We start from the raw sequence: 24,974 nt of genomic DNA, 5'->3' as shown, positions 1-24,974 counted from the left end.
GAGAAGGACTGCAATAACTATGGGATCATCACTCCAATTTCCCATGCAAGTAAAGTGATGTTCAATGTGCTGCAATGAAGGTTTTTACTTTATATGGAGCAAGAAATGGCTAAAGTACAACCTGGAATTCAAAAAGGGAGAGGTACACAAGATTCATTGGCTCCTCAAGTGCTCCAAAGAATTTCAGAAGACGGTTAGTCTATGTTTTATAGACTACAGTAAAGTCTTTGTGTGGATGGTGACAAGTTATGGGCTACTCTGAAAGAAATGAGTGTGCCTCAGCACTTGATTGTCCTGATGCATAACCTGTATTGTGGACAAGAAGCCACCTGTTAGGACAAAATATGGAGAGATGCAATGGTTTCCTACAGGTTACAATATCAGACAAGAATGTATTTTATCTATCTGTTTAATCTGTATGCAAAAAAATATACAAAAAACTGGGCTAGCCTCAGATAAAGGAAGAGTGAAAATTGGTGAAGAAATTTCAACAATCTAAGTATGCAGCTGACACCATGTTACTAGCAGAATACAGCAATGACTTGAAATGACTTCTGATGAAACTGAAAGAAGAAAGTGCCAAAGAAGAAAGTGCCAAAGCAGGACTGCATTTGAACATTAGGAAGACAGAAATCATGACTACAGAAGACCTATACAACTTTAATGGAGACAACAAAGACAGTGAAATTGGTAAAGATTTTGTGTACCTTGGTTCAGTCTTTAATTTAAATAGAGACTGCAGCCACCAAATCAAGAGAAGACTGACACTTGGAAGGTAGCAATGAAAGAATTAGGGAAGATCATCAAGTGTAAGGAAGTGTCCTTAGAGACTAAGGCCAAGATTATCCACAGTCTCATATTCCCAATTATTATGAACACTGCGAAAACTGGACAGTGACAAAGGCTGACAAGAAAAAAAAATTGATTCATTCGAAATATGGGGTTGCAGCAGAGCTTTATGGATATCCTGGACTGCCAGAAAGACAAACAAGTAGGTTCTAGAGCAAATTAAGCATGAACGATCGCTGGAGGCAAAAATGATAAAAACTGAGGCTCTCCTATTGGGCACATCATGAGAAGACAGGATTCTTTGGAAAAGACAATAATGCTGGGAAAAGTAGAAGGCAGCAGGAAAAGAGGAAGACCAAACATGAGATGGATTGACTCCAAAAAGAAACCCATAGGCCTGAGTCTACAGAAGCTGAGTAGAGCTGTTAAAGACATGACATCATGGACATCACTCATTCATAGGGTCACCAGGAGTTGGATCCAACTTTACGGCATTTAACAACAAGAAAGTGACATACACTGTAAAACAAAGCAAAGCAGCGTAAAGAGGAGGCGAATGCTCCGTGGTGGTGTTGCTATTTAATATGTAGTAGAAGGGAAGGCATCTGATGCTCGAGATTTGAGTAACCAGCTGAATGAAGTGAGGGAGTACAGATAGCTGGGTGAAGAGCATTCTAGGACTCCAAAAAAACAGGAAATATGAAGCAAGCATCTCTACTGTGAGGAATTACATTAATCAGAAAATCCTGTATTACCTGCTAGAACCCACAGAGAGCTCAGCAGTCAATGGTTAAGCCACAAGAGTAACTTGACTAATAGTTTTTAGCAATCTGTCTTATAAGTAGAAAAAAAAATGAAGCTAGAGAGCATATTACCCAGTCTGCATACAATTTAAAGGTCATTAGCAGCTATGTCAATATATAATGAAGCTGGGTTATAAGAGAAGGTTAAAGGAAAACAAAGAACGTTATGGCTTAATTTTTATTTTTACTCATTATAACACTGTGGAAAAATTAAGTTAAGAGAAAGAAGCTATGCATTGCTTGGGAAAAGAAAAGAATTTAGACTATTAAAGTATACAGATTAACTTACATATAAAAAGTAAAGGAGTGAATTTTCAGATGATTTTTATTAAGTTGACCCCTAAAAAACTGTTTTTATAGTTGTAAAATTGGTAATTTCATATGGTTCAATCTAACATATGCATTCATGCTCAGCAATGTTTAACAAGGCACTGGCTCTTTCTTTACCCAATATTTAAGGCCAGTTTTTCTGGATCGTAACTATGAGCCTTTATTGCTCTATGTGTTTGGTTGGAAAACAGCACATATCTACAGCTTTGTATGAAGTAGAGCACTGAATGTTCAGATTATTTAAGGATGGAAAGTACTAACAAAGAAGACATGGGCCGACTTCTCTTCTCCATCCTCCTCCTGCATGCCGACCAGTTCAATGCCAGCTCAGAGTCACCTGTGGAACTCATTAACTAACGTTTCACTTTATATTAGTCTATAAGTTAGATCAAACAGATGCAAGTTTTGGGGGCCAGCCCCGTGGCCGAGTGGTTAAGTTCGTGCACTCTGCTTCAGGAGGCCCAGGGTTTTGCCAGTTCGAATCCTGGGTGTGGACATGGCACTGCTCATCAAGCCATGCTGAGGCGGCATCCCACATGTCACAGTTGGAGGGACCCACGACTAAAAATATACAACTATGTACTGGGGGGTTTTGGGGAGAAAGAGGGAAAAAAGAAACCTGATGTAAGTTTTGATAATTATTTTGTAAGAAACTATATATTCTATTCACAATTATTCTAATAATTGTGAATTATTAAATAGCACAGTTAAACTCTTTGCTATTTCTAGATAGTAAAGTAAAAGTTGGCCATCTTAATGAAAATTATATTAATTTAAATGTCATTAGAGATATAGATTCATCAAAAGACAAATATCTATCTCAAAGGTAACATTGTACACATTAAACAATAGATACTGGCATCTAAGCATTCTTCTTTGCATAACCAAAAAATATACATGTTTTGGCTCTCCCTTACATATTTGCCCCTAACATTACTATTCTTTCCCTAAATTGTTCTTCAGATCTGTCAGTGTTTCCACATTAAATTTGAATTTGGTTGATTAAGCTTAAGAAAGGTATTCTGTCTACCCAGAATGCAGCAAGCTCCCTCCCCATGATCAACTTCAATCTGCTATTACTCTCTCTTCGGTCAAATGAGTGTTAGAATGTAAAGACAAATGGATGCAAATCGGTATCGAGTACCGAGCTTTCTCTCCCCACGGGGTAGGTGGACAATGGAGAACAGAATGCAGAATACCAAGGGTAGAGAATAGGAAGTGACAGACTCTGAGAAGAACCTGACTTACAGAAAATTATAGACTCCTGGGGGAAGGTCAAAGGCTACTCCCTGTATTGGGGGCTAGATAGATTTCATAAAGGAGGCCAGGACAGCCTAAGAGACACAGAAGCTGGCTTTCTCCAAGGCTCAGGGAACTGGTGGCCTTTCTGATGCTTTGAGGCAAAGCCAATGTGAGATTTCTTTCCATCCCTTGTGGGACTATTACCAATAAAGAGACATCACCAAATAGACTAGGACCCAGTGAGCAGACAAAGGAAAGCCATCACATATTTAAAGGGCTCAGGAAGCTAGAGAGAAAAATCAATTAGATTTTGAGTTGGATAAATAAGAGAGGAGATAATCTACTTAACTTTAAGACACACACACAGATACATATGGATGTTTAAGCATGCACATATTTAAAAAGTATACAGAACTACTTTCTAGATTAAAAATGTAATTTCCCAGCTAAGTTACCCCACAGGTGAATTGTAGGAGGGAATTGTTACTGTTGAGCGCCAATTAGTGGCCTAGACAATCAAGTGCAAGAAATATATCAAACCACAGATCAAAGATATAAAAAGATAAAAATTATGAGTAAAATAAGAGGCTTAAGAGTCTCATATTCTTCCTTAATAGATAAATGGATTGATTATCATTAGGTATACAGTTTGTCCAAGTGTTCACAAGTGCCCATTACTCACTCACTGAACTTGGCTTGGCCACACTTTAGTCAGGCTATTCTCCCATAGACTCCTAAACTTTAGTTTTCCCACACGTTTCAGCAAGGACTAAAGCGCTAAGATGTGTAACATCCCTCCTTAACTGCTTATTCTGAGAATCTGCTGACCACAGAGACAAATATTCCTGTTAAGGGGGTCTAAATTTTGCCACCTGCTTGCCTCATCCACTTGCCCTCCTCCCAGACAAATGTATGCTAGCCCTGCTTACCCCCTCCTATAAAATAAAATCTTTTTTCTGTTTGATTTGAGTTGCTCGCAAGTCTTTATGTTGAAGCATTCCCCCTATTACAAAAGTCTTTTTTTTAAATTTTTTTTAATATTTTTTTTAAAGATTTTATTTTTTCCTTTTTCTCCCCAAAGCCCCCGGTACATAGTTGTATATTCTTCGTTGTGGGTCCTTCTAGTTGTGGCATGTGGGGCACTCCCTCAGCGTGGTTTGATGAGCAGTGCCATGTCCGTGCCCAGGAGTCGAACCAATGAAACACTGGGCCGCCTGCAGTGGAGCACGCGAATTTAACCACTCGGCCACGGGGCCAGCCCTGCTATTACAAAACTCTTTTAAAATAAAATCTCTCTTTACTTAGTCCAGATTTACTTTTATTTGACATTTTTATGGTGCCATGACTTGGAGTGCAGAATACCCCCTGGAACCCATTGTCTTCACCCAGGAATTTATATTCAAAGGACCCCTTGTGTCCTTCCTCGCTGGGGAGATTTGGATCAATGGAGAGTCACAACTCCTAACCCTGTGCCTTGGACATTTGTCTGTTGTAGCACAAGAAGAAGTTACTTTGCTTCTGTTAAACAGAACTCTTCCCTATGCTTTTCTGTTTGAGTGAGAATCTTCCTAGATTGAAATATTTTCAGCTCTTTCTCAGTGGGAATCTAATCTCTGACTGTTTCTGTTGAGCAGGACTATTCTTGGCTTTTTTGTGCCTACTTAATTTATTTAAATAATTAGTCTATGCCTTGCATCCCTCCCCCCATAACTTCCACTGACTATATGTTACACCACTTTGGCACTCTTCCCTTCTAATATCTCCCCAAATGGCAAACTTCCATTAAGGATAACTTGACACTACAATGGAGAAACAGGATCTCCTCAAACTGGCTCATCTAAGAATTCTCCCTTCCCATCAATCCTTGTTCCTCTTTCACATTTTTTTACCACTTTCAACCTTCCTTTCAGCTCCGGAAAATCTTTGGATCCGTCGTCTTTGTACACCCTTACCTCCTCCCTCCTTCTTTCCACTTCTGCCAAAGCCTTTCTTTACTTAGTCCAGATTTGTTTTTATTTGACTTTTTTTTCCTGAAGATTGGCACCTGAGCTAACAACTGTTGCCAATCTTTTTTTTTTTCCTTTCTGCTTTTTCTCCCCAAATCACCCCTGTATATAGTTGTATATTTTAGTTGTGGGTCCTTCTAGTTGCAGTACGTGGGACACCACCTCAACGTGGCCTGATGAGCAGTGCCATGTCCATGCCCAGGATCCGAACCAGAGAAACCCTGGGCCACCGTAGCGGACTGCACGAACTTAACCACTTGGCCACGGGGCCGGCCCCTTGACTTTTTTTTTTTTTAGTTGTGCTATGACTTGAAGTGAACACAGCCTTGCATCCTGTTGTCATCACCTAAGTGTTCATGGAGGCTTTGTTTTCTCATTCTTGCCCCTCAACCTCCTATAGTCACTCAAGCTTTAGGACTTTGCCCCATCACGGGCTGTCAAGGGATATGGGGATTCCAAGAGAAACCATCTGAGGCTAAAAAAGCTGACTGGAAACAGGCTGGACATTTTGTCTTCTCAGATGGGCTTTGGGAGCGCCCAGATGGATGACTGGTCTCTCCTCAGTCCCTCAGGCAAAATCTAGTCCACAGTCTCTGTAAGAGTACACATCAGGACAAAAGAAAATCTTCAAGTCTCCTCTCCAAACGGGGGTGGAGCATCAGCTCTCATATTTAGCTGTATCTGTAACTTATCCCATCCTCCATAAACACAAACATAAAAAAACGTAAAGATGAGACAAGGATAAGAGATAGTTCTTAGACATAAACCAGTGAGTTTTATATTTCTATGCTTGTATATGATTCAAGGCTAAAATTTTTTAATTAAAGCTATAAACCCTCTACCTGTGTGGGTGTGTGCATGCAGTTGTAAGTGTGGGTATATACATATATATATATATTTTTTTTCCTAACTCCAAATGGTATTACCAAATTTGATTATAAAATTTCCTAAGAAAGCTCTATTCTGATTGGCTTTGACATACATAAGTTCTTTTATAAATGACATACTGCTAAAATTTCCAGAAGTAGGAAAATAACCCTCTAATACTTTCAAAAGTATTTTATCAAGTATGAGAAGTAGGGACAGCCCTGATGGCCTAGTAGTTAATGTTTGGCGAGCTCTGCTTTGTCGGCCTGGAGTCAGTTCCCAGGTGTGGAACCACATCACTCATCTGTCAACGGCCATGCTGTGGTGGCAGATCACATAAAAAAAGAGGAAGGTTGGCAACAGATGTTAGCTCAGGGTGAATCTTCCTCAGCAAAAAAATATAAAGAATAACAAGTAAATATCAAATGTTTTAAAAATTCAATTACCATAATTTAAATAAACTTTGTCAAAAGAGACCAGTTTAATATTGTTTATTTAATAAAAACAACTATACCCTCAGAGTTGAAAGCATTAGGTATAATGCTAACATACATTTTTATTCTATTTGGATATGTTCTTCCTAAACTTATAGAGGTATACTGACTGAATAATTTAGCATTACATCTACTAGATGTTTAAGATTATAAAGAATATAAATTTGTTTTTAATAAATTAAATCATTATTACGATAAACTTTATTTCACCAGTGATCATGTTTTATAAATGGACTTGAAATTTAAAAGTAATTTCCAAGATCTTTTGGAAACTTAAGACCTTAGACATGCTAAAGTAATTAATGTATATGCATTAAATATCTAGATCACTTCTTAAAAAGATAAAACACTAAAATATTTTTAAATGTATATACTTTTTTGTCTCTAATTTTTATAGGTCAAACTAATTTTATGGTTTATAGTTTAAATTGTATATATTTGGGTCTATTAATAAACGTGTTCACTTTTACCAAATTAAACGTTTTATTAGAAAAACCGTATGACCATGAAAAGTATAAAATGTATATTCATAAGTTCTACTAATCTACTACAAAATGCTAATGCATACAGTTTAAAATTATTTACCTCATAGTTATCTGTATAAAATAAAAATTACTATAATTAAAAATTATAATTTCTCCATATAAATAAGACTCTAGTAGGAAAAATAATGATATAAGGCAACTTGATGTGCGAGGTATGCCAAATACGATTCTCTAAAACTATAGTTTTATCCTAAAATAAAATGACTATGGGGCCGGCCTGGTGGCGCAGCAGTTAAGTTCGCATGTTCTGCTTCTCGGCAGCCCGGGCTTCACCGGTTCGGATCCCAGGTTCAGACATGGCACCACTCGGCAAAAGCCATGCTATGGTAGGCGTCCCACGTATAAAGTAGAGGAAGATGGGCATGGATGTTAGCTCAGAGCCAGTCTTCCTCAGCAAAAAGAGGGGGATTGGCAGTAGTTAGCTCAGGGCTAAGCTTCCTCAAAAAAAAAAAAAATGACTAATTGTTAAAGTGTATATATAAATACAAATAATTATAAAATTTCCCCCAAATATTATTTGTCATAATCAATGCTGACAACTATTTAAAGTGTTCATTCATATAAGTGTTTTTAAAGTCAGTATCAAATATTGTACTGATGTAAAACTAAAATTTGATTTTTTCCCCTCTGTTAAAATGACAAAATTTTCTTGGATTATTGGTCTTCTCTTAACAAGAGATTGTAAAATGAGTTTTTCTTTGTCTTCTGGGTAATCTGCCTAAATGTCAAACATTCTGTGTCTTCTCAGAATATTTTTCTGTGCTTTGTTACTTTATTACATCTTAATTATTATTATTTTTTAAAGATTTTATTTTTTTTTCCTTTTTCTCCCCAAAGCCCCCCGGTACATAGTTGTATATTCTTCGTTGTGGGTCGTTCTAGTTGTGGCATGTGGGACGCTGCCTCAGCGTGGTTTGATGAGCAGTGCCATGTCTGCGCCCAGGATTTGAACCGACAAAGCACTGGGCCGCCTGCAGCAGAGTGCACGAACTTAACCACTCAGCCACGGGGCCAGCCCCACATCTTAATTATTTTTAAAAAATCACAAAGTCTGCTCACTGTCATATTGAAAACTCAAAACCCAACTATGGATGTTTACAAGAAAGACATTTAATTCTAAGTAATAGGGAAAGATTGAAAATAAAATATTAGCAAGTAAATCAGGAAAATTTCATAAAATTGAATGCAGAATGGTAATATTACTCTCAGATAAGGTGAAATCTGTGCTAAAAAGCAGTAAGTAGGATATAGGGTAAAAAAATTAAGTGATAGGGGCCGGCTCCGTGGCCGAGTGGTTAAGTTTGCGGGCTCCGCTGCGGCGGCCCAGGGTTCGGATCCTGGGCGTGGACATGGCACCGCTCGTCAGGCCACGTTGAGGCAGCGTCCCATATCTCACAACTAGAAGGACCTGCAACTAAGATATACAACTATGTATGGGGCGGGGGGGTTTGGGGAGATAAAGCAGAAAAAAAAAAAAAACAAGAAAGAAGATTGGCAACAGTTGTTAGCTCAGGTGCCAATCTTTAAGAAAAAGAATAAAGTGATAAGAAGCATAATTTATTAAAGGGTAGAATAGAAATAAGCCCATATGTTCTAAAAAATAGAGCAGCCAACACATATAGCAAAAACTATCAAAAACACAAGTACTTGATTAAATACAATTATAAAACATATACATTGACATAACTTATGGTGTTTTTGTTTTGTTTCGTGCTATGGGCTGAAGTGTGTCATCCCAAACTTCACATGCTGAAGCCCCACCCTCCAACATGATGGCATTTGGAGATGGGGCCTGTGAGAAGTAATTAGGTCATGAAGGTAGAGCCCTCATGACGGGATTAGTGCTCTAACAAGAAGAGACCCTAGAGAGATGTTTCTCTCTCTGCCATGTGGGAATAGAGCTGTCTACAAGCCAAGCAGAGGGCCCTCACCAAAAACCCAACCTGCTGGCACCTTGATCTAGAAATTCCCAGCCTCTAGAATTTGAGAAATAAATGTCTATCGTTTAATGCACCTAGTCTATGGTATTTTATTATAGCAACCTGAGATGACTAAGACATTTTGTTTTGTTTTGCAGTGCAAAAGTCTCCCTCTTGCCAATATTTTATGTTCAAATTCACTATTAATACAGGAAATACAAATTATATTAATAATGAAATATAATGGCATGCTCGCTATAATGAAAAAGTTAAAAAAAAAAAAAGGGGTTATTTTTTTTGTTGGCAGGGATGAAGACAAAAATTAACTCTCATGCTTTGCTGTTAGACGTTAGGAATGCCCTAAGCTTTTTGCAAAGCTATCTGGCAACATCTATTATTGTTTATAATTTACATACATGTACATTTTGACCCATTACTTCCACTGCTTGGAATCTGTCTCATAGAAATAAAAGCATACCAGTTAACTGTAGAATTGATTGTCATGGAGAGAATAATACAATCATTCCTAGGTGAATAATTGGTTGATTAAATTATGGTATATTCACACAATGCGGTATTTTTGTGTGCTTCTTTGCTTCAGCCATCCATAGTTCTACTCACTTTTATTTAGTGAATACTTGTGTCAAATTATTCTATGCTCTGATAATACAGTGGTGAGCAAAGATCTTTTCCTTCATTGAGTTTACAGTAGTCTACTGGGGGGAGAGAGAGAGAGAGAGAGAATAAACAAAATAAACAGGTAGATCATCACTATGGTAGATAGTGAGAAAGCTGTGAAGGAAAATCAACGATAGAAAGGAGAAGGGGAGTATTATATTGAAAGATTGGTTCACAAATTAAATATGATGGAGTCAAGAGAGGACTCATCCAAAGGGTGTACAGATCTGAGGAGTTGAGGGAACGAGCCATTTCTTATCTAGGGGTTTCTCATATCTGTTCTAATGCATAATTTTTTGGGGGAAATCTACTTCTAGTTGACCTCTGAGACTTTCAAGTAGTACAAATAATCCTGTACCCACTTTTTCATTTACTTTCCAAAGATCTTCAATTCTCAAGGAGCTTCTTGTAGTTAATCCACTATATTAAGAGCATCTCATTTTCTTTCAAGAAAAAGTTGGAAAGGGAAATAATATTGATGAACGTGTAATATTAACCAGGCACCGTGCTGAGTGTTCTACATGCTCTCCTTTCATCCATCTCCAAATATGGGGGGGATTATTGGTCTGAACTCAAGTTCAACAGAGAAATTGGAGAGCAAGCAATAAAAGTATTCAAGTATGAGTATTGGGAAGACAGGTGTTGATATGAATTTTTAAAAAATCACTATCAATATCAATCTTTACCCAACTGCAGATATGTTTCTTTCATGAAACAGGGCAAATGTATTTTATTGTTTACACTAGGTAAGATCAGGCATCTTTCTCTCAGGGCATCAATAAAATTAACATCTGGCCAAAATTTACACAATAATTCTGAAGACAAACCTGGGAAACAATCCTACAGGGAAGGAAAATACTCTAATGTCTTTCTGAACTTCATAAGACGAAACATACACAGTCATCACACGAAGACAATTATTATGTCTATTGGTGATAGCTTAATTAGATAGGTTAATTAAAAAGAATTATTAAATTCTCTGAGAACATAAATAAGATTCATAAATACAAAAGATTGATATTATAGAAAATTCCTTGTTGAGAAGAAAACAAATGAGGCATTTTAGGAAATACAGCTTATGAATGACTATGCCATCTTAAGTGATTTTACTAGAAACTGATATTTGAGGATTTTCTTGGGATTTTCCTTGTCAGCTACAAGATGCTGCTCATAATTACTGCTCTACCTCTCTTGTTGCATTTTAGAGCAAATGCTTCAATATTTGAAAGTTCCTAAAATTAATCTCATGCTTCAATATCTTTCCTTTACATGCATTAAATGCATAATAAATATTTTTTTATAAATGAAAAAATACAAAATGAAAATTTCATAAAGTTAATCAGGAGCGTGCTATTTCAATTTGCATTTCCTATTTCTAAAGAATTAAAAAATGTTTTTGGGAGATTCTACAGATGATGAAAGAATCATATAAGATTCAGATGGCTCTAATTGTTTTCTTCGTTTTATGAATTCGATTTGCCGAGTGTCATTGACAATATACTTTTTGTCTACTGTCATGGGTGAGTCAAACTAGGAATGCCTGCAAAGCAATCATGAAAAGGCTAATTTGGGGGTGTGGCCAATTGTGTTCCCTAAAAATCTAAGTACTCCAAGATTCTTACCTTTATTTTCTGTGTTGTTCTACTCTTTACCACTTCTATCAAAACCCTGAAAAATATTCCTAGTCTTTCAATTCAACTGGAATCTAAATGCTGTCTCTGAGGGGATACTTGTTCTTCTAACCAGAGTTGTCATAAATGCTTTATTTCCTTGCAAAATGTTATGAGTGTGCTTGGAAGTAATCACAATGTTCTCATTTTTGTTCGGCATCGAAGTAAAGGATAAATTCTGAAATATGTGTTTTCATCTAAGTGATTCATTGGAAATAAAATCCCATATCAAACACAATGACACATATCAAATTTAGACATCTTACTGCTTCTCTCGGGCCTCAGTAATGCTTTCGTCTTCTTGTTCTGGCTTCCACTTTCATGAAGAGCCTTGAACCAGTCCCGCAATCTGTTTGCCACTTCCCTGAACTCCAGGTCGCTGCACGCTGAAAACAAAGAGAAACAACACAAACCTTGAGTAATAATTTAGCATAATGTCAATGTTGATTCTCAAAGTATTCCAAAAGGTAACAACTAAAAGAAAGTCATACAATTACGCATTGTGTTTTGACTTTTCAAAAACTGAAAACAAATATGCATACAAAACATAAGATGTAATACAACAATAATATTTTATTTAATTAAGAAATATTATTAAGCAGGATTCAACTTCCACGCCTCAGTGGAATGTAACACTTGATTGAAGGTTCTTATTGCTAGCATCACATAAATTGTCATAATATTTATGAGCTGAACACTTTTGTCATGGTAAGGTGGTAGGTCATCTGAGGTATAAGGAGTTGAAAATCCAAAATGAATACTAATACATTTATTATTGGCCATATCTATTATGTTATAATTTATAAATCCTCATTAGTAATTCAATATATGTAGGAATTATCAATTATAAATATATGCTGTTTCTATTTGGCTTAATCCTACATATTGTTTTAAGCACAGAGAAGGAAGCACTCTCTTATTTATTAGGAAAGATTGTAAAATATTTTTTTAAATGTTATCATGTTTCTGTTGTAAAAGTAAACTTTCACATTTGGAACTTAAATTAATCCTCTTTGTTTTCTTAAAAATACTGTTTATCAATAATTATATTCTTTAAAATAGTCTATACAATAAAGAGTAGCAAAATATATTTTTTATATATGTGTGTGTGTGTATATATGTGTGTGTCTGTCAGACTAATGCTAAAATATGGTATGTCAAATTCAGTAATTTGTTGCCGAATATTTTGAAAATATAAAAAATACTTATTTACATTGTTTAGAGCATATTCTTACAATAGGTCTAATAAGTAGCAAATGTGCAATTTCCTGAACTGATAAGCACTCTTTAATAGTATTCCCTTGTTCATTTTGTTAAAAGTAATAATTTATACTATTATAAATGTTTCATTACATCAAATATATACTATATATGTTATATTGCAATATGTATTATATAATGTAACATGTATAAGATAACATAAAATAGCATAACATGATGTAATACAGTTAGTTCTCACTAATGGTGGGTTCCAGATCCATGGATTCAGCCAACCATGGTTCCAAAGGCCTATGATGGTTGTGTCTATACTGAAGATGTACAGACATTCTTTCTGTCATTATTCCCTAAACAATACTGTATCACAACTATTTACATAGCATTTACACTGTATTAGGTATCATAAGTAATCTAGAGATGATTTAAAGTATTAGGGAGGATGTGTGTAGGCTATATGCAAATACCACACCATTTTAGACAAAGAACTTAAGCACTGAAAGTTTTTGGTATTCACAGGACTCTTGGAACCAATTCCTGGGGATACTAAAGAACAACTGTATAATTTAACACCATTTCCTATTTTTAAAGGGAGTAAAATTCCAGATCCATAGGACCTTCTCAATATCTAGTAAGGTGGATGACCCATACCAGCAAATTATTGTGACATTTCACAACACTGGAGGCAAAAAAGAAGATCCTACAAGCTGCCATGGGCGAGTGTAACAAAATTTTCATACACAAAGATGAAGGAATCAACATGTCTTCAGATTTTTCAACAGCAACATTGACAGTCAGGAAGACATTGAAAAATTATTTCATATTTTAAACTGAGAATCTTACATCCAGAAAAATCAGGTGGGAGAGTAAGCTAAAGAGATTTTTAAATACATATGATCCAAAACATTAACCACTCACATAACCTTTCCCCAGCAAGCTACAGGAAAATATGATACACTACAGAGAAAATCAAGAAAGAAGATGGCTGAGACACAGAAATAAAAGATTTAAGAGAGAAGTGAAAGGAATTTCTTGGAAGATGATACAAAGGAATCCCAGAATGCACGTTGTGTGCCAAGTGTAGGTTTGAAAATCCTTGGTCAAGGAAAGAGCAAAGTACAGAATTTCTCACTGTCATTTCATGAAAGGAAAACAATGAACTATAGTGAAAGTCAAAGAAAGCATTACTTTTACTGATAAGATCTACAACGTCTGAGACTGAGTGATGAGGCAGTAAATAGTATGCTCCTAAGGTGAACATTTACTCTTTAGCCTGGTATCTCTGTTTAAACAAACATCCCGGCAAAAGTCTTCTGATCCTGTAAACTGCTATCAGAAGAAAACCAAAGGAATTCTTCTACATATACATATAAGTTTATATATGCGTCACATATCCCTGGAAGGATATATACAAAGCTGGTAAGTCTAATTATCTCCAGTAAGGGGAATTGGATGAATGGAGGAAAATGGTGTGAGGTAGTCTTATTTTTGCCATTCACTTGTTTTTTCCTTTTGAATTGTGTGCTATATACCTGTATTAATATTCAAAAATGAATAAAAAATTTAAAATTTATTTAAAAATTAATTGCAGTGCATCTAATCCTTGACCCAGGAAATTCCCTCTCTTACAAATCATCACACAAGTATCCTACACATTTATAAGCTCATTTAAATTGTACAATATTATTTATTCTGCACTTTTATAGCAACAGGTGTGATAACAACAAAACTGTCCATCAGCAGTAGCCCGGTGATATTAATCAGGTGCATCCGTCCAATGAAGCTCTCATGAGTCATTAACAAAATTAAGAAGCTCATTATCTACTGATAGGTAGCTAGATCCATAGCTTTCGATGAAAAAAGATAAGGAGCAGAAAAGGATGTTTAGTATACAGTCATGTCTTGCCTAATGACAGGGTTGTGTTCCGAGAAATGCATTATTAGATGATTTTGTCAATGTGCAAATATCATAGAGTGTACTTACACAAACCCAGGTGGTATAGTCTACTACACACCTAGGCCTTCCAGTACTAATCTGATGGGACCACTATCTTATATGTGGTTTGTCATTGAGCAAAACGTCATTATGAAGGACGTGACTGTACTTTCCTTTGCATAAAAAGGGCGAAAAAAATGCTTTTGCTTATGTATGCTTAAAATATCTCTGAAAATACACATACAAGATTGAAATATTGCCACCTCTGTAACAGGATTGGGTAGAGGGATATGTGTTGGTGGGAGACTTCAGTATATGTACCTTTGTACTTTGAAATTTAAAGCATATTAACGCATTATCTACTTAAAACAAATACACATTTAAAAATGAATTTTAGTTCTCTATTTTCCTTATTCATCCTATGTTTTTTTCCCTCGACACCCAGCAAAGAACAAGTTTTTTTTTTTTTTTTTAAAGATTTTATTTTTTTTCCTTTTTCTCCCCAAAGCCCCCAGGTACATAGTTGCATATTCTTAGTTGTGGGTCGTTCTAGTTGTGGCATGTGGGACGCTGCCTCAGCGTGGTTTGATGAGCAGTGCCATGTCCGCGCCCGGGATTCGAACTGACGAAACACTGGGCCGCCTGCAGCGGAGCGCGCGAACTTAACCACTCGGCCACGGGGCCAGCCCCAAGAACAAGTTTTTATCTAATAAAATATCTGTTGAAGAATGATAAAAAAGTTTGTTGAACAGATAGGTATGAATTTTCTTTTCTTTTATTTCATTAGTAACTATTAGTGACATAGTGCTTACCATGTATATCTAATGAAATATTTGTGAACTTGTATGATTTTTATGAAATTAAGTAATTTATACATAAGAATAATAGCATTTAAAAAAATTTACCCAAATATGAGAATTTATATACCTTTATTGTATGTCACATATTTTTTAGCTTAAGTTTCAACATAAGGTTATTCATGTATTGCAATGGAATATTTTAGGAATTAGGAATCTTGTAGTAATAATGATAACAGCAGCTAACACTGCATGCTCTCTAAGTACTTTACATACATTAACATGTTTAATCCTTATAAAAACCCTATGAAGATTATACTACTATTCCTTCTATTTAAGTGTTAGGAAATTGAGGCATTGAGAGCTATAGAACTTGCCTGAGGTCAGACAGATAAGTGGCAGAGCTAAATTCTGAATCCAAAAAGATAGACTTCAGAGTCCAAGGTCTTAATCCGTAGTCCCAAAAATAATAATAATGATAATGACAACAACCAAGTTGTTTCTCCAACTTAGAGCAAACAAGTCAAGCATTGCTTCACTCAGAGCTTGTAAATTTCCATTTCAGTAAGTTATGATTGTAGTGACGTGACATGATCATTACGGCAGAGATGTATGATGTTAGCAAAACATCAGTGATTTACTACTATTCTTTTCCATAAGAAGTCAATTTATGTCTTTTCTTCATAATTTCCAACAGTTCTACTACATGGATTTTTTTTTCTATAAATAATATCTTGCATTTATACAGCAGGAAATGTCTTTAATGAGGTTTCACATTTGATTTTAGTATCAAGCTGGGAAGATTAGGTAAAGGATTATTATCATTTTTTTATAGCTATGGAAAGTGGGACACTGAAGTTAAATCACTGCCTTAAATTTTATAGCCAGTGGTGAACGAGAACAGTGCTTGGTACTCATTCATCTAATTGTATTTGTAATCAGGAATGAATAACAGAATAACGAATTATAATAACACAATAAATAGGATTTTAAATTAAATTTGAATAAAAGAGAAGCTAGGTTTCAATGCAAGGTTCTTCAATTATGTCAAATTATTCTTTAAAGCATGGTGTTATGCAAAGCAAACAATCAAAAAGGGAGGAGGTCTTGGAAATCTAAAAAGTTACATATGTATTTTTATATATATGCATACACATACTCGCAAATTTGATAAGACAAAACATGTAATAGAATAAGTGGGAATAAAGCTAAAAAATATTTTAGAATGTAAAATAAAAACAATTGAGGGATTCTAGAGAGGAAGGACATAAAAGAAAGGATAGGAGACATGAAGGATCAGTCAAGAAGTCCAATATCTAACTTATGGAAGTTATTAAGAGAGAAAGAAGAATTTTAAATGGATAAAATTATTTTAAAAATATAGAAAATAATTCCTATCACAGCAAAATGAGAGAAGTTTTCAGAGAGAGATGGACCACCGAGTTCTTAGCTGAATGAATTAAACATACACATATACACACTCACACCAAGCCATCTTTTAAAAGTTAGAACATGAAATATAAGAAGGCTATATGAGCTTCCAGGAAGAAAACAAAAATAAACAATCAGACAAAATCAAACAAATGTTTGCCACAAAAGGCAAAGAATCAGCTTGGTATCCCAATAATCACTAGCAATAATGAATTATAGAAGAATATAAAGCAAGCCTTCAAAATTCTAAGAAAAATGGATTTAATCCAGGATTCCATCTCTACTCAATTATCAATCAACAGAGCATAATAAAGGCACTTTTAGATATGCAGGAACTCAGAGATTTTTGCATTCCATGCCACCATGAGAACGGGCTGCAGCAAAACAGGAGAGGAAATTAAGAAAAACAAAGACATGAAATTCACAAAAGAGGGACTGCACTCAAGAAAAATTGAGAAGCACAGTATTCAAACTAGCTGTGTAGTCCATCTAAAGACGGAGCAAGCAGGTGGACAGCTCAGGGAGCGACAAATCTGGTGGGTAGTGGGGAGAGTGTGATTTGACAGAATAGTGTCTGATTGGGAACTTGTAATAACTTATCATAGCCATGATAGAGGCAATTGGGATGTGAAATGGTAGAATGCATTTAAAATTGATGCTAGTAATACTCTCCATTGAGGCAGAAAAAAATGCTTTTATACAGATGTAATTCTAGTATAAATTCTTACTCTTCAGTGAACAATATTTACACCATCACGATATTGTAAAAGTTCTTAATATACAAATTGACTCACTTTATAAAGAATTCACAGAAGACTTAACAATGGTTATAGAATATAATTTCAGTGCTGTCAGTTTTGGCAATGAATGGTCCAACTGTTGTCACTAGATGTAGGGATGTGGAAGTGAAGACACATAGACGCAACAGAGTTGTGCTAATGTCCTAGTTTTACAAAATGAGGAAGCAAGAGACGTCTATGGAACTGGAAACAGATGGTTAAGTGTTTTTGTTTTTTTTGCTAATGTTTTGCTTTTTAAGTTGTAACCAGTGCAAAACAAAGAATAGCCATATAATTATATTGGAAAGTGGGAGGGAAGTGAAATATATTCTCATCAAAGCAGAAAATCTAAAGGTAATGTTTGAAGTTGATAAATAGCTATTTCACAAATGAGCTAATCACCAGATGGGGAAAACCAGCAAGTCTTAAAAATGATTAGCTCTGTGACCCAGGGGTGGGGATGAGGAGAAGTGGGGCAGGAGGTGGATTGCTGATTTTCATTATAATTCCTTCCGTATCTTTTGACTTTTTAACCCCACAATTGAAAATCAGTGACACAGTGTCTCTCCCCTCCACGCCCTGTCTCTTTTCTTCATGGAAACCACTGGGCTATACTAAACGTGTATTGAGGGGATGAGAGCTGAGGGAGGACAATTAACATTTGTTGATCATATTCATTAAATCAAACATTGAGGCATTAGCTTCCTTTATAACACCTATTAGCTTTGAGAATTTGTTACCTCATTTGAAATCATAGCTATTTGGTGGCAAATCTGGAACTCCTAATTCAGAACAATTTCTATTATGCTAAACTAGAATCTTTTCCCCTACCAATAAATAATACAAATTATCAATGACAGGTCTACACAAGGATACTTGTGTATTCACCTTCGAGGTTCTTGATATTACTCAGAGAGGATCACACATAGTGAGAATTGATGGAGAGACATTGGGAACATTCCAGAAGTCCAAGATATTTTATTTTGGGAGGCCCCAACCTGCAGCATACGTTAAAAATATTTTAGGTATAAAATCTTGGAAAATATTTTTATAATTTTGGAAGTTAATTTTCTTTTGCCAACAACTAACTCATTGAATATGAAATTGGCACTGTTTTACGTGAAAGCATTAGACAAAGCAGGAATTCTTGCCAAATCAGAAAATTTAAACCACATACTTCCTGAAATTTAATTAAATTTTATAACATAAAATTTAAAAATTAATGAAGTCGACATATTTTATAACTATTAAGTTAAACACTTAGTCATTTTGATTATTCAGTTTTCTTTTCATTTTTTATTTTAGGACCAATAAATATTTTTTCCAGTCACAAACATTTTCATAGGTTCTTACATTTTGATAGGTACCACACTCTATGCTTTTTACCAAAATAAGTTAAAATGTTCCTGATACACTTACACTGTAACATACTTAAATATAATTATTTATTATCATTTATTAAAGAAAGAATACTGATGTCTGTTACTATGAGTTGTTCATTAAAACCATTTTATGTAATAACAAGTTCAGATCTAAATACATACAAACTTGTAGGCAGAGGATGCTCTGGGAAGACTCAAATCGAAGTCTACATTGTAACTGTGCACTAATATTGAGAGAATGTTATAAGTTTTGTTCCAATTGTGGATTGAGCAAGCTGATTACTGTCTCTATTAGGCATAATTCCTAAGGTAGTAAAAAAAATTTTCTCAAATCATCATTCACTCTTGCTAAATGTAAGAAAATAATTACAAAATGTACCCAAACATATTTGGTATATTTTTCCACTCATGAGATTTTGGTAAAGAAAAGATTTTCCTAAGTCTGATTTTCTGTGAAGTGAAGAAATGAAACATCACCACACCTCTGTCTCAGTAAATAAACTTCCTCTAACAATTTAAAGTATATAGGTTCTGGCAGTCTCCTTGATGGGATTAGGTTGATGTGTGGATGAGGTACAATGAAAACCCCGCAGAAAACAACTACTCTAAAAGTAAAAGGGCTTACGTTTCCCTTGATGTGAATATTTTCTTGCAAGATTAAATCTATTACACAAAGAAAAGTCCAAGGAATTTATCTTTTAGCACCAACCCCTACACTTCAGTACATAGGCCACAATGTCCTGGACACATGAGAAAGACAATGTAAGAATAAAAGACTCTGAATAGCACAAAGCTTATTTCAGGTTAAAGAGGAGTAGGGAGAGTTTCCTTTTTATCGAACTCCACTCTTCGTTATTTGAGTATGGATATCATATATTCTTTAATTATCCCTATTTTTTATACCTAGCTGTGTTAGCACGTAAAGCGATGATTAATAAATATTTAATGAATAAATGACACAGATTTCCACATTTCTGAAAGAGTTTATCGCAAAGCTTTGTGAATTTGCTTTGTTTTCTTTTCTTTTTCAACCCACATTCAGACAAAGGTGGCCTTAAATACATAAATAACAAATTGAAATTGAATAATCTTGAGGAGCTCTTTGATCTTTTTTGTGTGTGTGACTTTTAGCTTATGATATTCTTCTCAGAATCTCTATCTCCTCTTTCTAGGCTCCAACTGTCCATAAAGATTGTTTCATGCTATAATTTGAAGAGCCATTTATGAACTATCTAGTTGTTAGAGAATTTCAACTCTAGTTCACATTACATGATGATGATAACTTTTTAAAATATTTTTATAAAGTTATTTTTATAACAGTATTAAAAAGCCATTTTTTATTATTACCAAAGTAAGACATGCCAATTTTGTAAATATATACATTTTATAATGTATATTAACAAGAACAAACATAAAACCATATATTTAACACCACCACCAATAGGAAGCCACTGTTAAAATATTTACCTGGTATATCTGCTATGTAGATTTTATATAGCTTGGATCACATCAAACAAACAATTTTTAATCTTACTCCTTTGCATTAGATCATAGAATGATATTAAAATGTTGTTTTAATATTTGTCATGTTGTTAAAATATTTGACAATGAAATATGTGGTAGATGTAAAAATACCATTATGTGAATATATAACGTTAAACATTCCCACAATAAATATCATATGCAAAGAATACATTTTTAATTTGTGTGCATATAGGAAGAACTAGGTTGAACATTTATTCAGCAAAATATTTCTGTCTCTTATTTCCTTTGAAAAATCATAGAAATGGAGTTACTGGGTCACATAATATGACATGTAAAGGCTCTTAGTACACATAGATAATTTGTTTCTGTAAAACATCAGCTTCTAACCCCACTAAATAGTTTAAACATATTTAAAATGTGCATTGTTTTATTTATAATTTATTTATATTTCAATTGTTGAGAAATAAAGTCATAGAGGTACTTAGTGATTTTAAAAAACTTAACGAAGGTTAGAAAAAGTTTTCCAATACAAAAAAGCATGAATTACATATTTATCTATGATAGTCTAGCTCAAAATGAATACAGCGTGTGTAGTCCACAGAATAACTGACATCAGACAATGAAACAAAGATAGAACTACCCCTGAATGCCCTCCAGGAATACATGCATGAAGCTTCAAAGTAAATGGGAGCTTCTACATTCTGTTCAATTGTGAATTATGTTTTCACCATGGAGCCTGGTCAGAAAGTTATTCTCAAAGCAGAAGGTAAAAAATATATCCATCATTGCCTTGAGAAAGACAATATACACATGAAACACAATGGACATACAAATTAGAGAAAAAGGGAACATCTTCTGGCCATTAAGTAAGTGATGCTGGACATTTTGCAGGTGTTTTAGAGAGTGTTTTCTTCAGTAAGAATCAATAGTACCAGATTTTAAGAGAAAATTCATAAGCAGAGACAAGATGTTAGAGAAAGATAGAAGGGACAAGAATAGGATGAACTCCAAAAGAGATCATCATATCTTTGACATTTTGAAAAGAAAGCAAGAAAGCCTTCTAGAAGTTTTGCCTAGTAAATGAAGAGGAACTGAAAATTTAAAATAGAACATACATGTAATTGCAAATGTACACACATACACACACACTTGCCTAATTAGAGTAAAGTGCAGGTAAGTCTTATTCTAGAACGGAGATGAAAAATATTAAACTATGCCTTTCTTAAAAAGCTCAGTTAAAACTTCCCAGGCTTTTTACTAGAGAGACAGAAGGATTTGGGGTAGACTCCATTATACTACAGGAGTCATGCCTCTGCTGCACAAAGTACAAAATCAGGTAAGTGCCCCTCCAAATCCTCTCTGCCACATACAAACACACACACAGGAGAACACACACAGACATCTTGAGAGTAATTCCTTACCAAGGGTTATTTCAGTCTGAGTGTGCTGTGTCTTAAAGTCATACTGAAATTTTTAAGTGATAAATTATGGAAGTGAAACCATGAGTCTTCAGCATTGCTATAAATCGTACATTTTTATTAAAGCATGAGCTACAATTTCTATAGCCATTAAAGAATATTGATGTCTACAAGTGTATTTGAAACTTTCTGATTCATAAATAATTGACTTTTGGAGGACCAGCCTAAGGATGGATGTGTTTTATTCTGAGAGGCATTTTGTTCAGACATTAGAGAGCCCGTGTTGAATGGATGAGTCTCCAAGCAAGCATTTGGGCGGTAGTAATACATGATTCATTACTTGCTGACAGTCGGTGGCATTTTGGATTATAAAAAAGGTCTCCCTGAAAAGCAGAAGCAACTAGGGACGGGATCAAGTGACACAGTAGCATTCTAGGCAAATGTCTTAAAGATGACAAACTTTCTTGGAATATTTATTGTCCTATAAAACACAGATAAATCGATTTCTGTTGTTAGACTAGGAGAACAATGAATATCAGGCGATGTCAACACTTTTTAAACTAAAGCATTTGAATCAACATATTTGAGACTTCAAATATTTGCTGATCTTTTCTACTAATGGAACTTGACACTAGAACTTAAACTTACCTATGATCTAGCCAAAAAGGGTATTGAAATTCCATGCCTGGAGTTATTACTAATTTGTATTTCTAGAAAGAGCAATGAGATATCTTTATCTAATTCATCTGAATATATATAGAATTGTTTCTATCCTTTTATTAAATGCAGACTAACTGTAGAGTTAGTGAGAGGAAAAGTTCTTCACTAATTTTGAAACTACTCCATATTTGTTAGGAAACCACAGATCATGAAGTAATCAATGAAACTGAAAGGAAGAGGGCTTCACTAGAAGCTTCTGTGGAATGAGGGGGGCTTTGCAGTTGCTCTTATTGGTGGGGGGAAACTGCAGTATTACATTGTAACCTTCTGTTGGGTTTGAGAACCCCATTGGACCGTATGATCCAAAGAAAATGCTTAGCGAGTGCATTAGTTTCCTAGGGCTGCCATAACAAAATATGATAGACTGGGGGGCTTAAACAACAGAAATTTATTTTCTCACAGTTCTGGAGGATATAAATCCAAGATCAAGGTGCTGGAAGGTTTGATTCTTTCTCTCCTCTTGAGGGCTCTCTCCTCAGCTTGCAGTTAGCTACCTTCTCACGATTCCTCACGTGGATGACGGAGGTCATCCCTCGGTATGTGTTGACTATGTCCTAATCTTCTCTTCTTACATGGACATCAGTCATATTGGATTAGGGTCCATTGATATGAACTTATTTTACCTTAATTACCTCTTTAGAGGGCCTATCTCCAAATACAGTTACATGTGAGGTAGTAGGGGTTAGGACTTCTACATATTTTGAGGGGCACAATTCTAACAGTAGGCATGCATTGAACTGGTGGCACATTATCACAGTGTCACAGAATGTTATTCAAATCACCTAAAACTCACATTGTGCATGTTAAAAAGCTCTTCTTCTCAAATCTATGCTTTTAGGTATATTTTAAATCTTTATATAATATATTTCATCATTTTAAACAGTAAATATCCTTGACAATTATCACTCATAATTGTATATTGAAGGAAGTGTTGAAAAAAGAGAACATACATTTCTTATTTGTTTCCAAGTTGGTTTCTAATTACTGTCAGCATGAGAAAAATACACTGATTAAACAGTAAATTCTACCACAACATCACCCACGATATGCCTTGGAGATCACAGTTCTGTGAAGTGTTACACTTTGTTTCATGGTGAAGGATTCCACAGCCAAAAGAGTTTGGTAAACACAGTGCTGAAAAATTTTTAAACCGATTTATTTTCTGCATAATTTATCAAGAATTTTAATATGCTTTCAAACAATATGTATTTCTAAGAGTGGTAAAATATATTGCATTATCAAAACTTTATTTTTTTTGGTTATCACAGAACCAAATTTTCTTCTGGACAATAAGGTTCTATCAAAATACACACGTATACACACATACACATATGCACTTCACAAAAGGCAAATAGAGCTACACTATCATAACTTTTCCATGAATGCCTAATCTTCTGCACAGCAGAATTACACTGTTAATAAATGGGACTTTAAAAATTATTGGTTGGATAGATAGATGGATAAATCAATGGAAACTATGGTGTTACTCTTTTTTTAAAAAAATTTCCTTTTAGATTCTTCTTTTGTAGGCCTGGCAAATTTTGGATATCTAGAAAATATATTTGATAATGCATATAATTTGCAAGCAGAGTATTGCAGTCTAATAGTTTTTTTCCTGCTAGATGGTAATTTTATGGTTACATATATATCTACAAACAGTAAAAATAATAGTCTTATCTGATTTAATAGACGAGATGAAGTAAGGCAGATCCATTCAGATTATTATTTTATCTGATAGACTGGCAGATTAATCTTTAATGGCAAAAGACAGACATTAAAGGTCGTAGAAGGTTAGACAGTAATCAAAAAATGCATATTTAATCAGATGAATTTCATTCAGGAACATGCCAAGAACTGCTTTTACTCTTGCATAATATTAATAGAGGCATGCTGCTATTATAATCAATTCTAGTAACCATTAAGAGAATTACTGTAGGGTAAAAATGAAGTCATAAGCACAAAGGTTGGTACATCCAGCAATCATCTGAAATAATAAAAACTGACTGGCTGTGCAAGAGCCACATATATAAGTCTGAAACAAGTGAAAGAATTTTTGAGTTCATAAAACACTGCAAGTGCATATTTCAGAAAATCTCTTACAATAAATACTATTTAAATAGTGTAACCAATTTTTTTCTACATATTCTAAAAGGTATAATCTAACACAGCGTTAGAATATAATTGCTGTCTGTAGGAAAGCACCATAAAATGTTAATGAATTTATGTTCCCTACCATGGATTCAAAGGCAATTGAGAGTTGTAGAAAAACAGTGTTATTTAAAAATAATGTGGATTTACAAAATGGTTAAATTAAACAACATTGATAACACATACCTATATTTTTTTATTAATTACCACTTTACTACTTAAATATTATGTACATAAATAATTTAGAAACAGTTAAATGCATGTGGCATTTTAATTTGAATTCACAAATTAGAAAATGTCCTTATATTCGTGTCTTAAAG

At 34.7% G+C, this 24,974-nt stretch overlaps 1 protein-coding gene across 2 annotated transcripts in view; it reads right to left on the bottom strand.

Moving 5' to 3' along the window:
* Positions 1 to 24,974, bottom strand: part of SPOCK3 (SPARC (osteonectin), cwcv and kazal like domains proteoglycan 3) — a 456,613-nt gene that overhangs the window by 38,335 nt on the left and 393,304 nt on the right. For both annotated transcript variants that reach the window (XM_070257231.1, XM_023636338.2), the window contains exon 7: positions 11,610 to 11,729. In XM_070257231.1, the coding sequence (XP_070113332.1) occupies positions 11,610 to 11,729 (120 nt within the window). The remainder of the gene's footprint in view (positions 1 to 11,609; positions 11,730 to 24,974) is intronic.

Source organism: Equus caballus, chromosome 2 (genome assembly GCF_041296265.1).
Source record: "Equus caballus isolate H_3958 breed thoroughbred chromosome 2, TB-T2T, whole genome shotgun sequence".
In the NCBI taxonomy this organism is placed as follows: domain Eukaryota; kingdom Metazoa; phylum Chordata; class Mammalia; order Perissodactyla; family Equidae; genus Equus; species Equus caballus.
The sequence above is the reverse complement of the archived record's forward strand: the minus strand, read 5'-3'. Positions and strand labels throughout refer to the sequence as shown.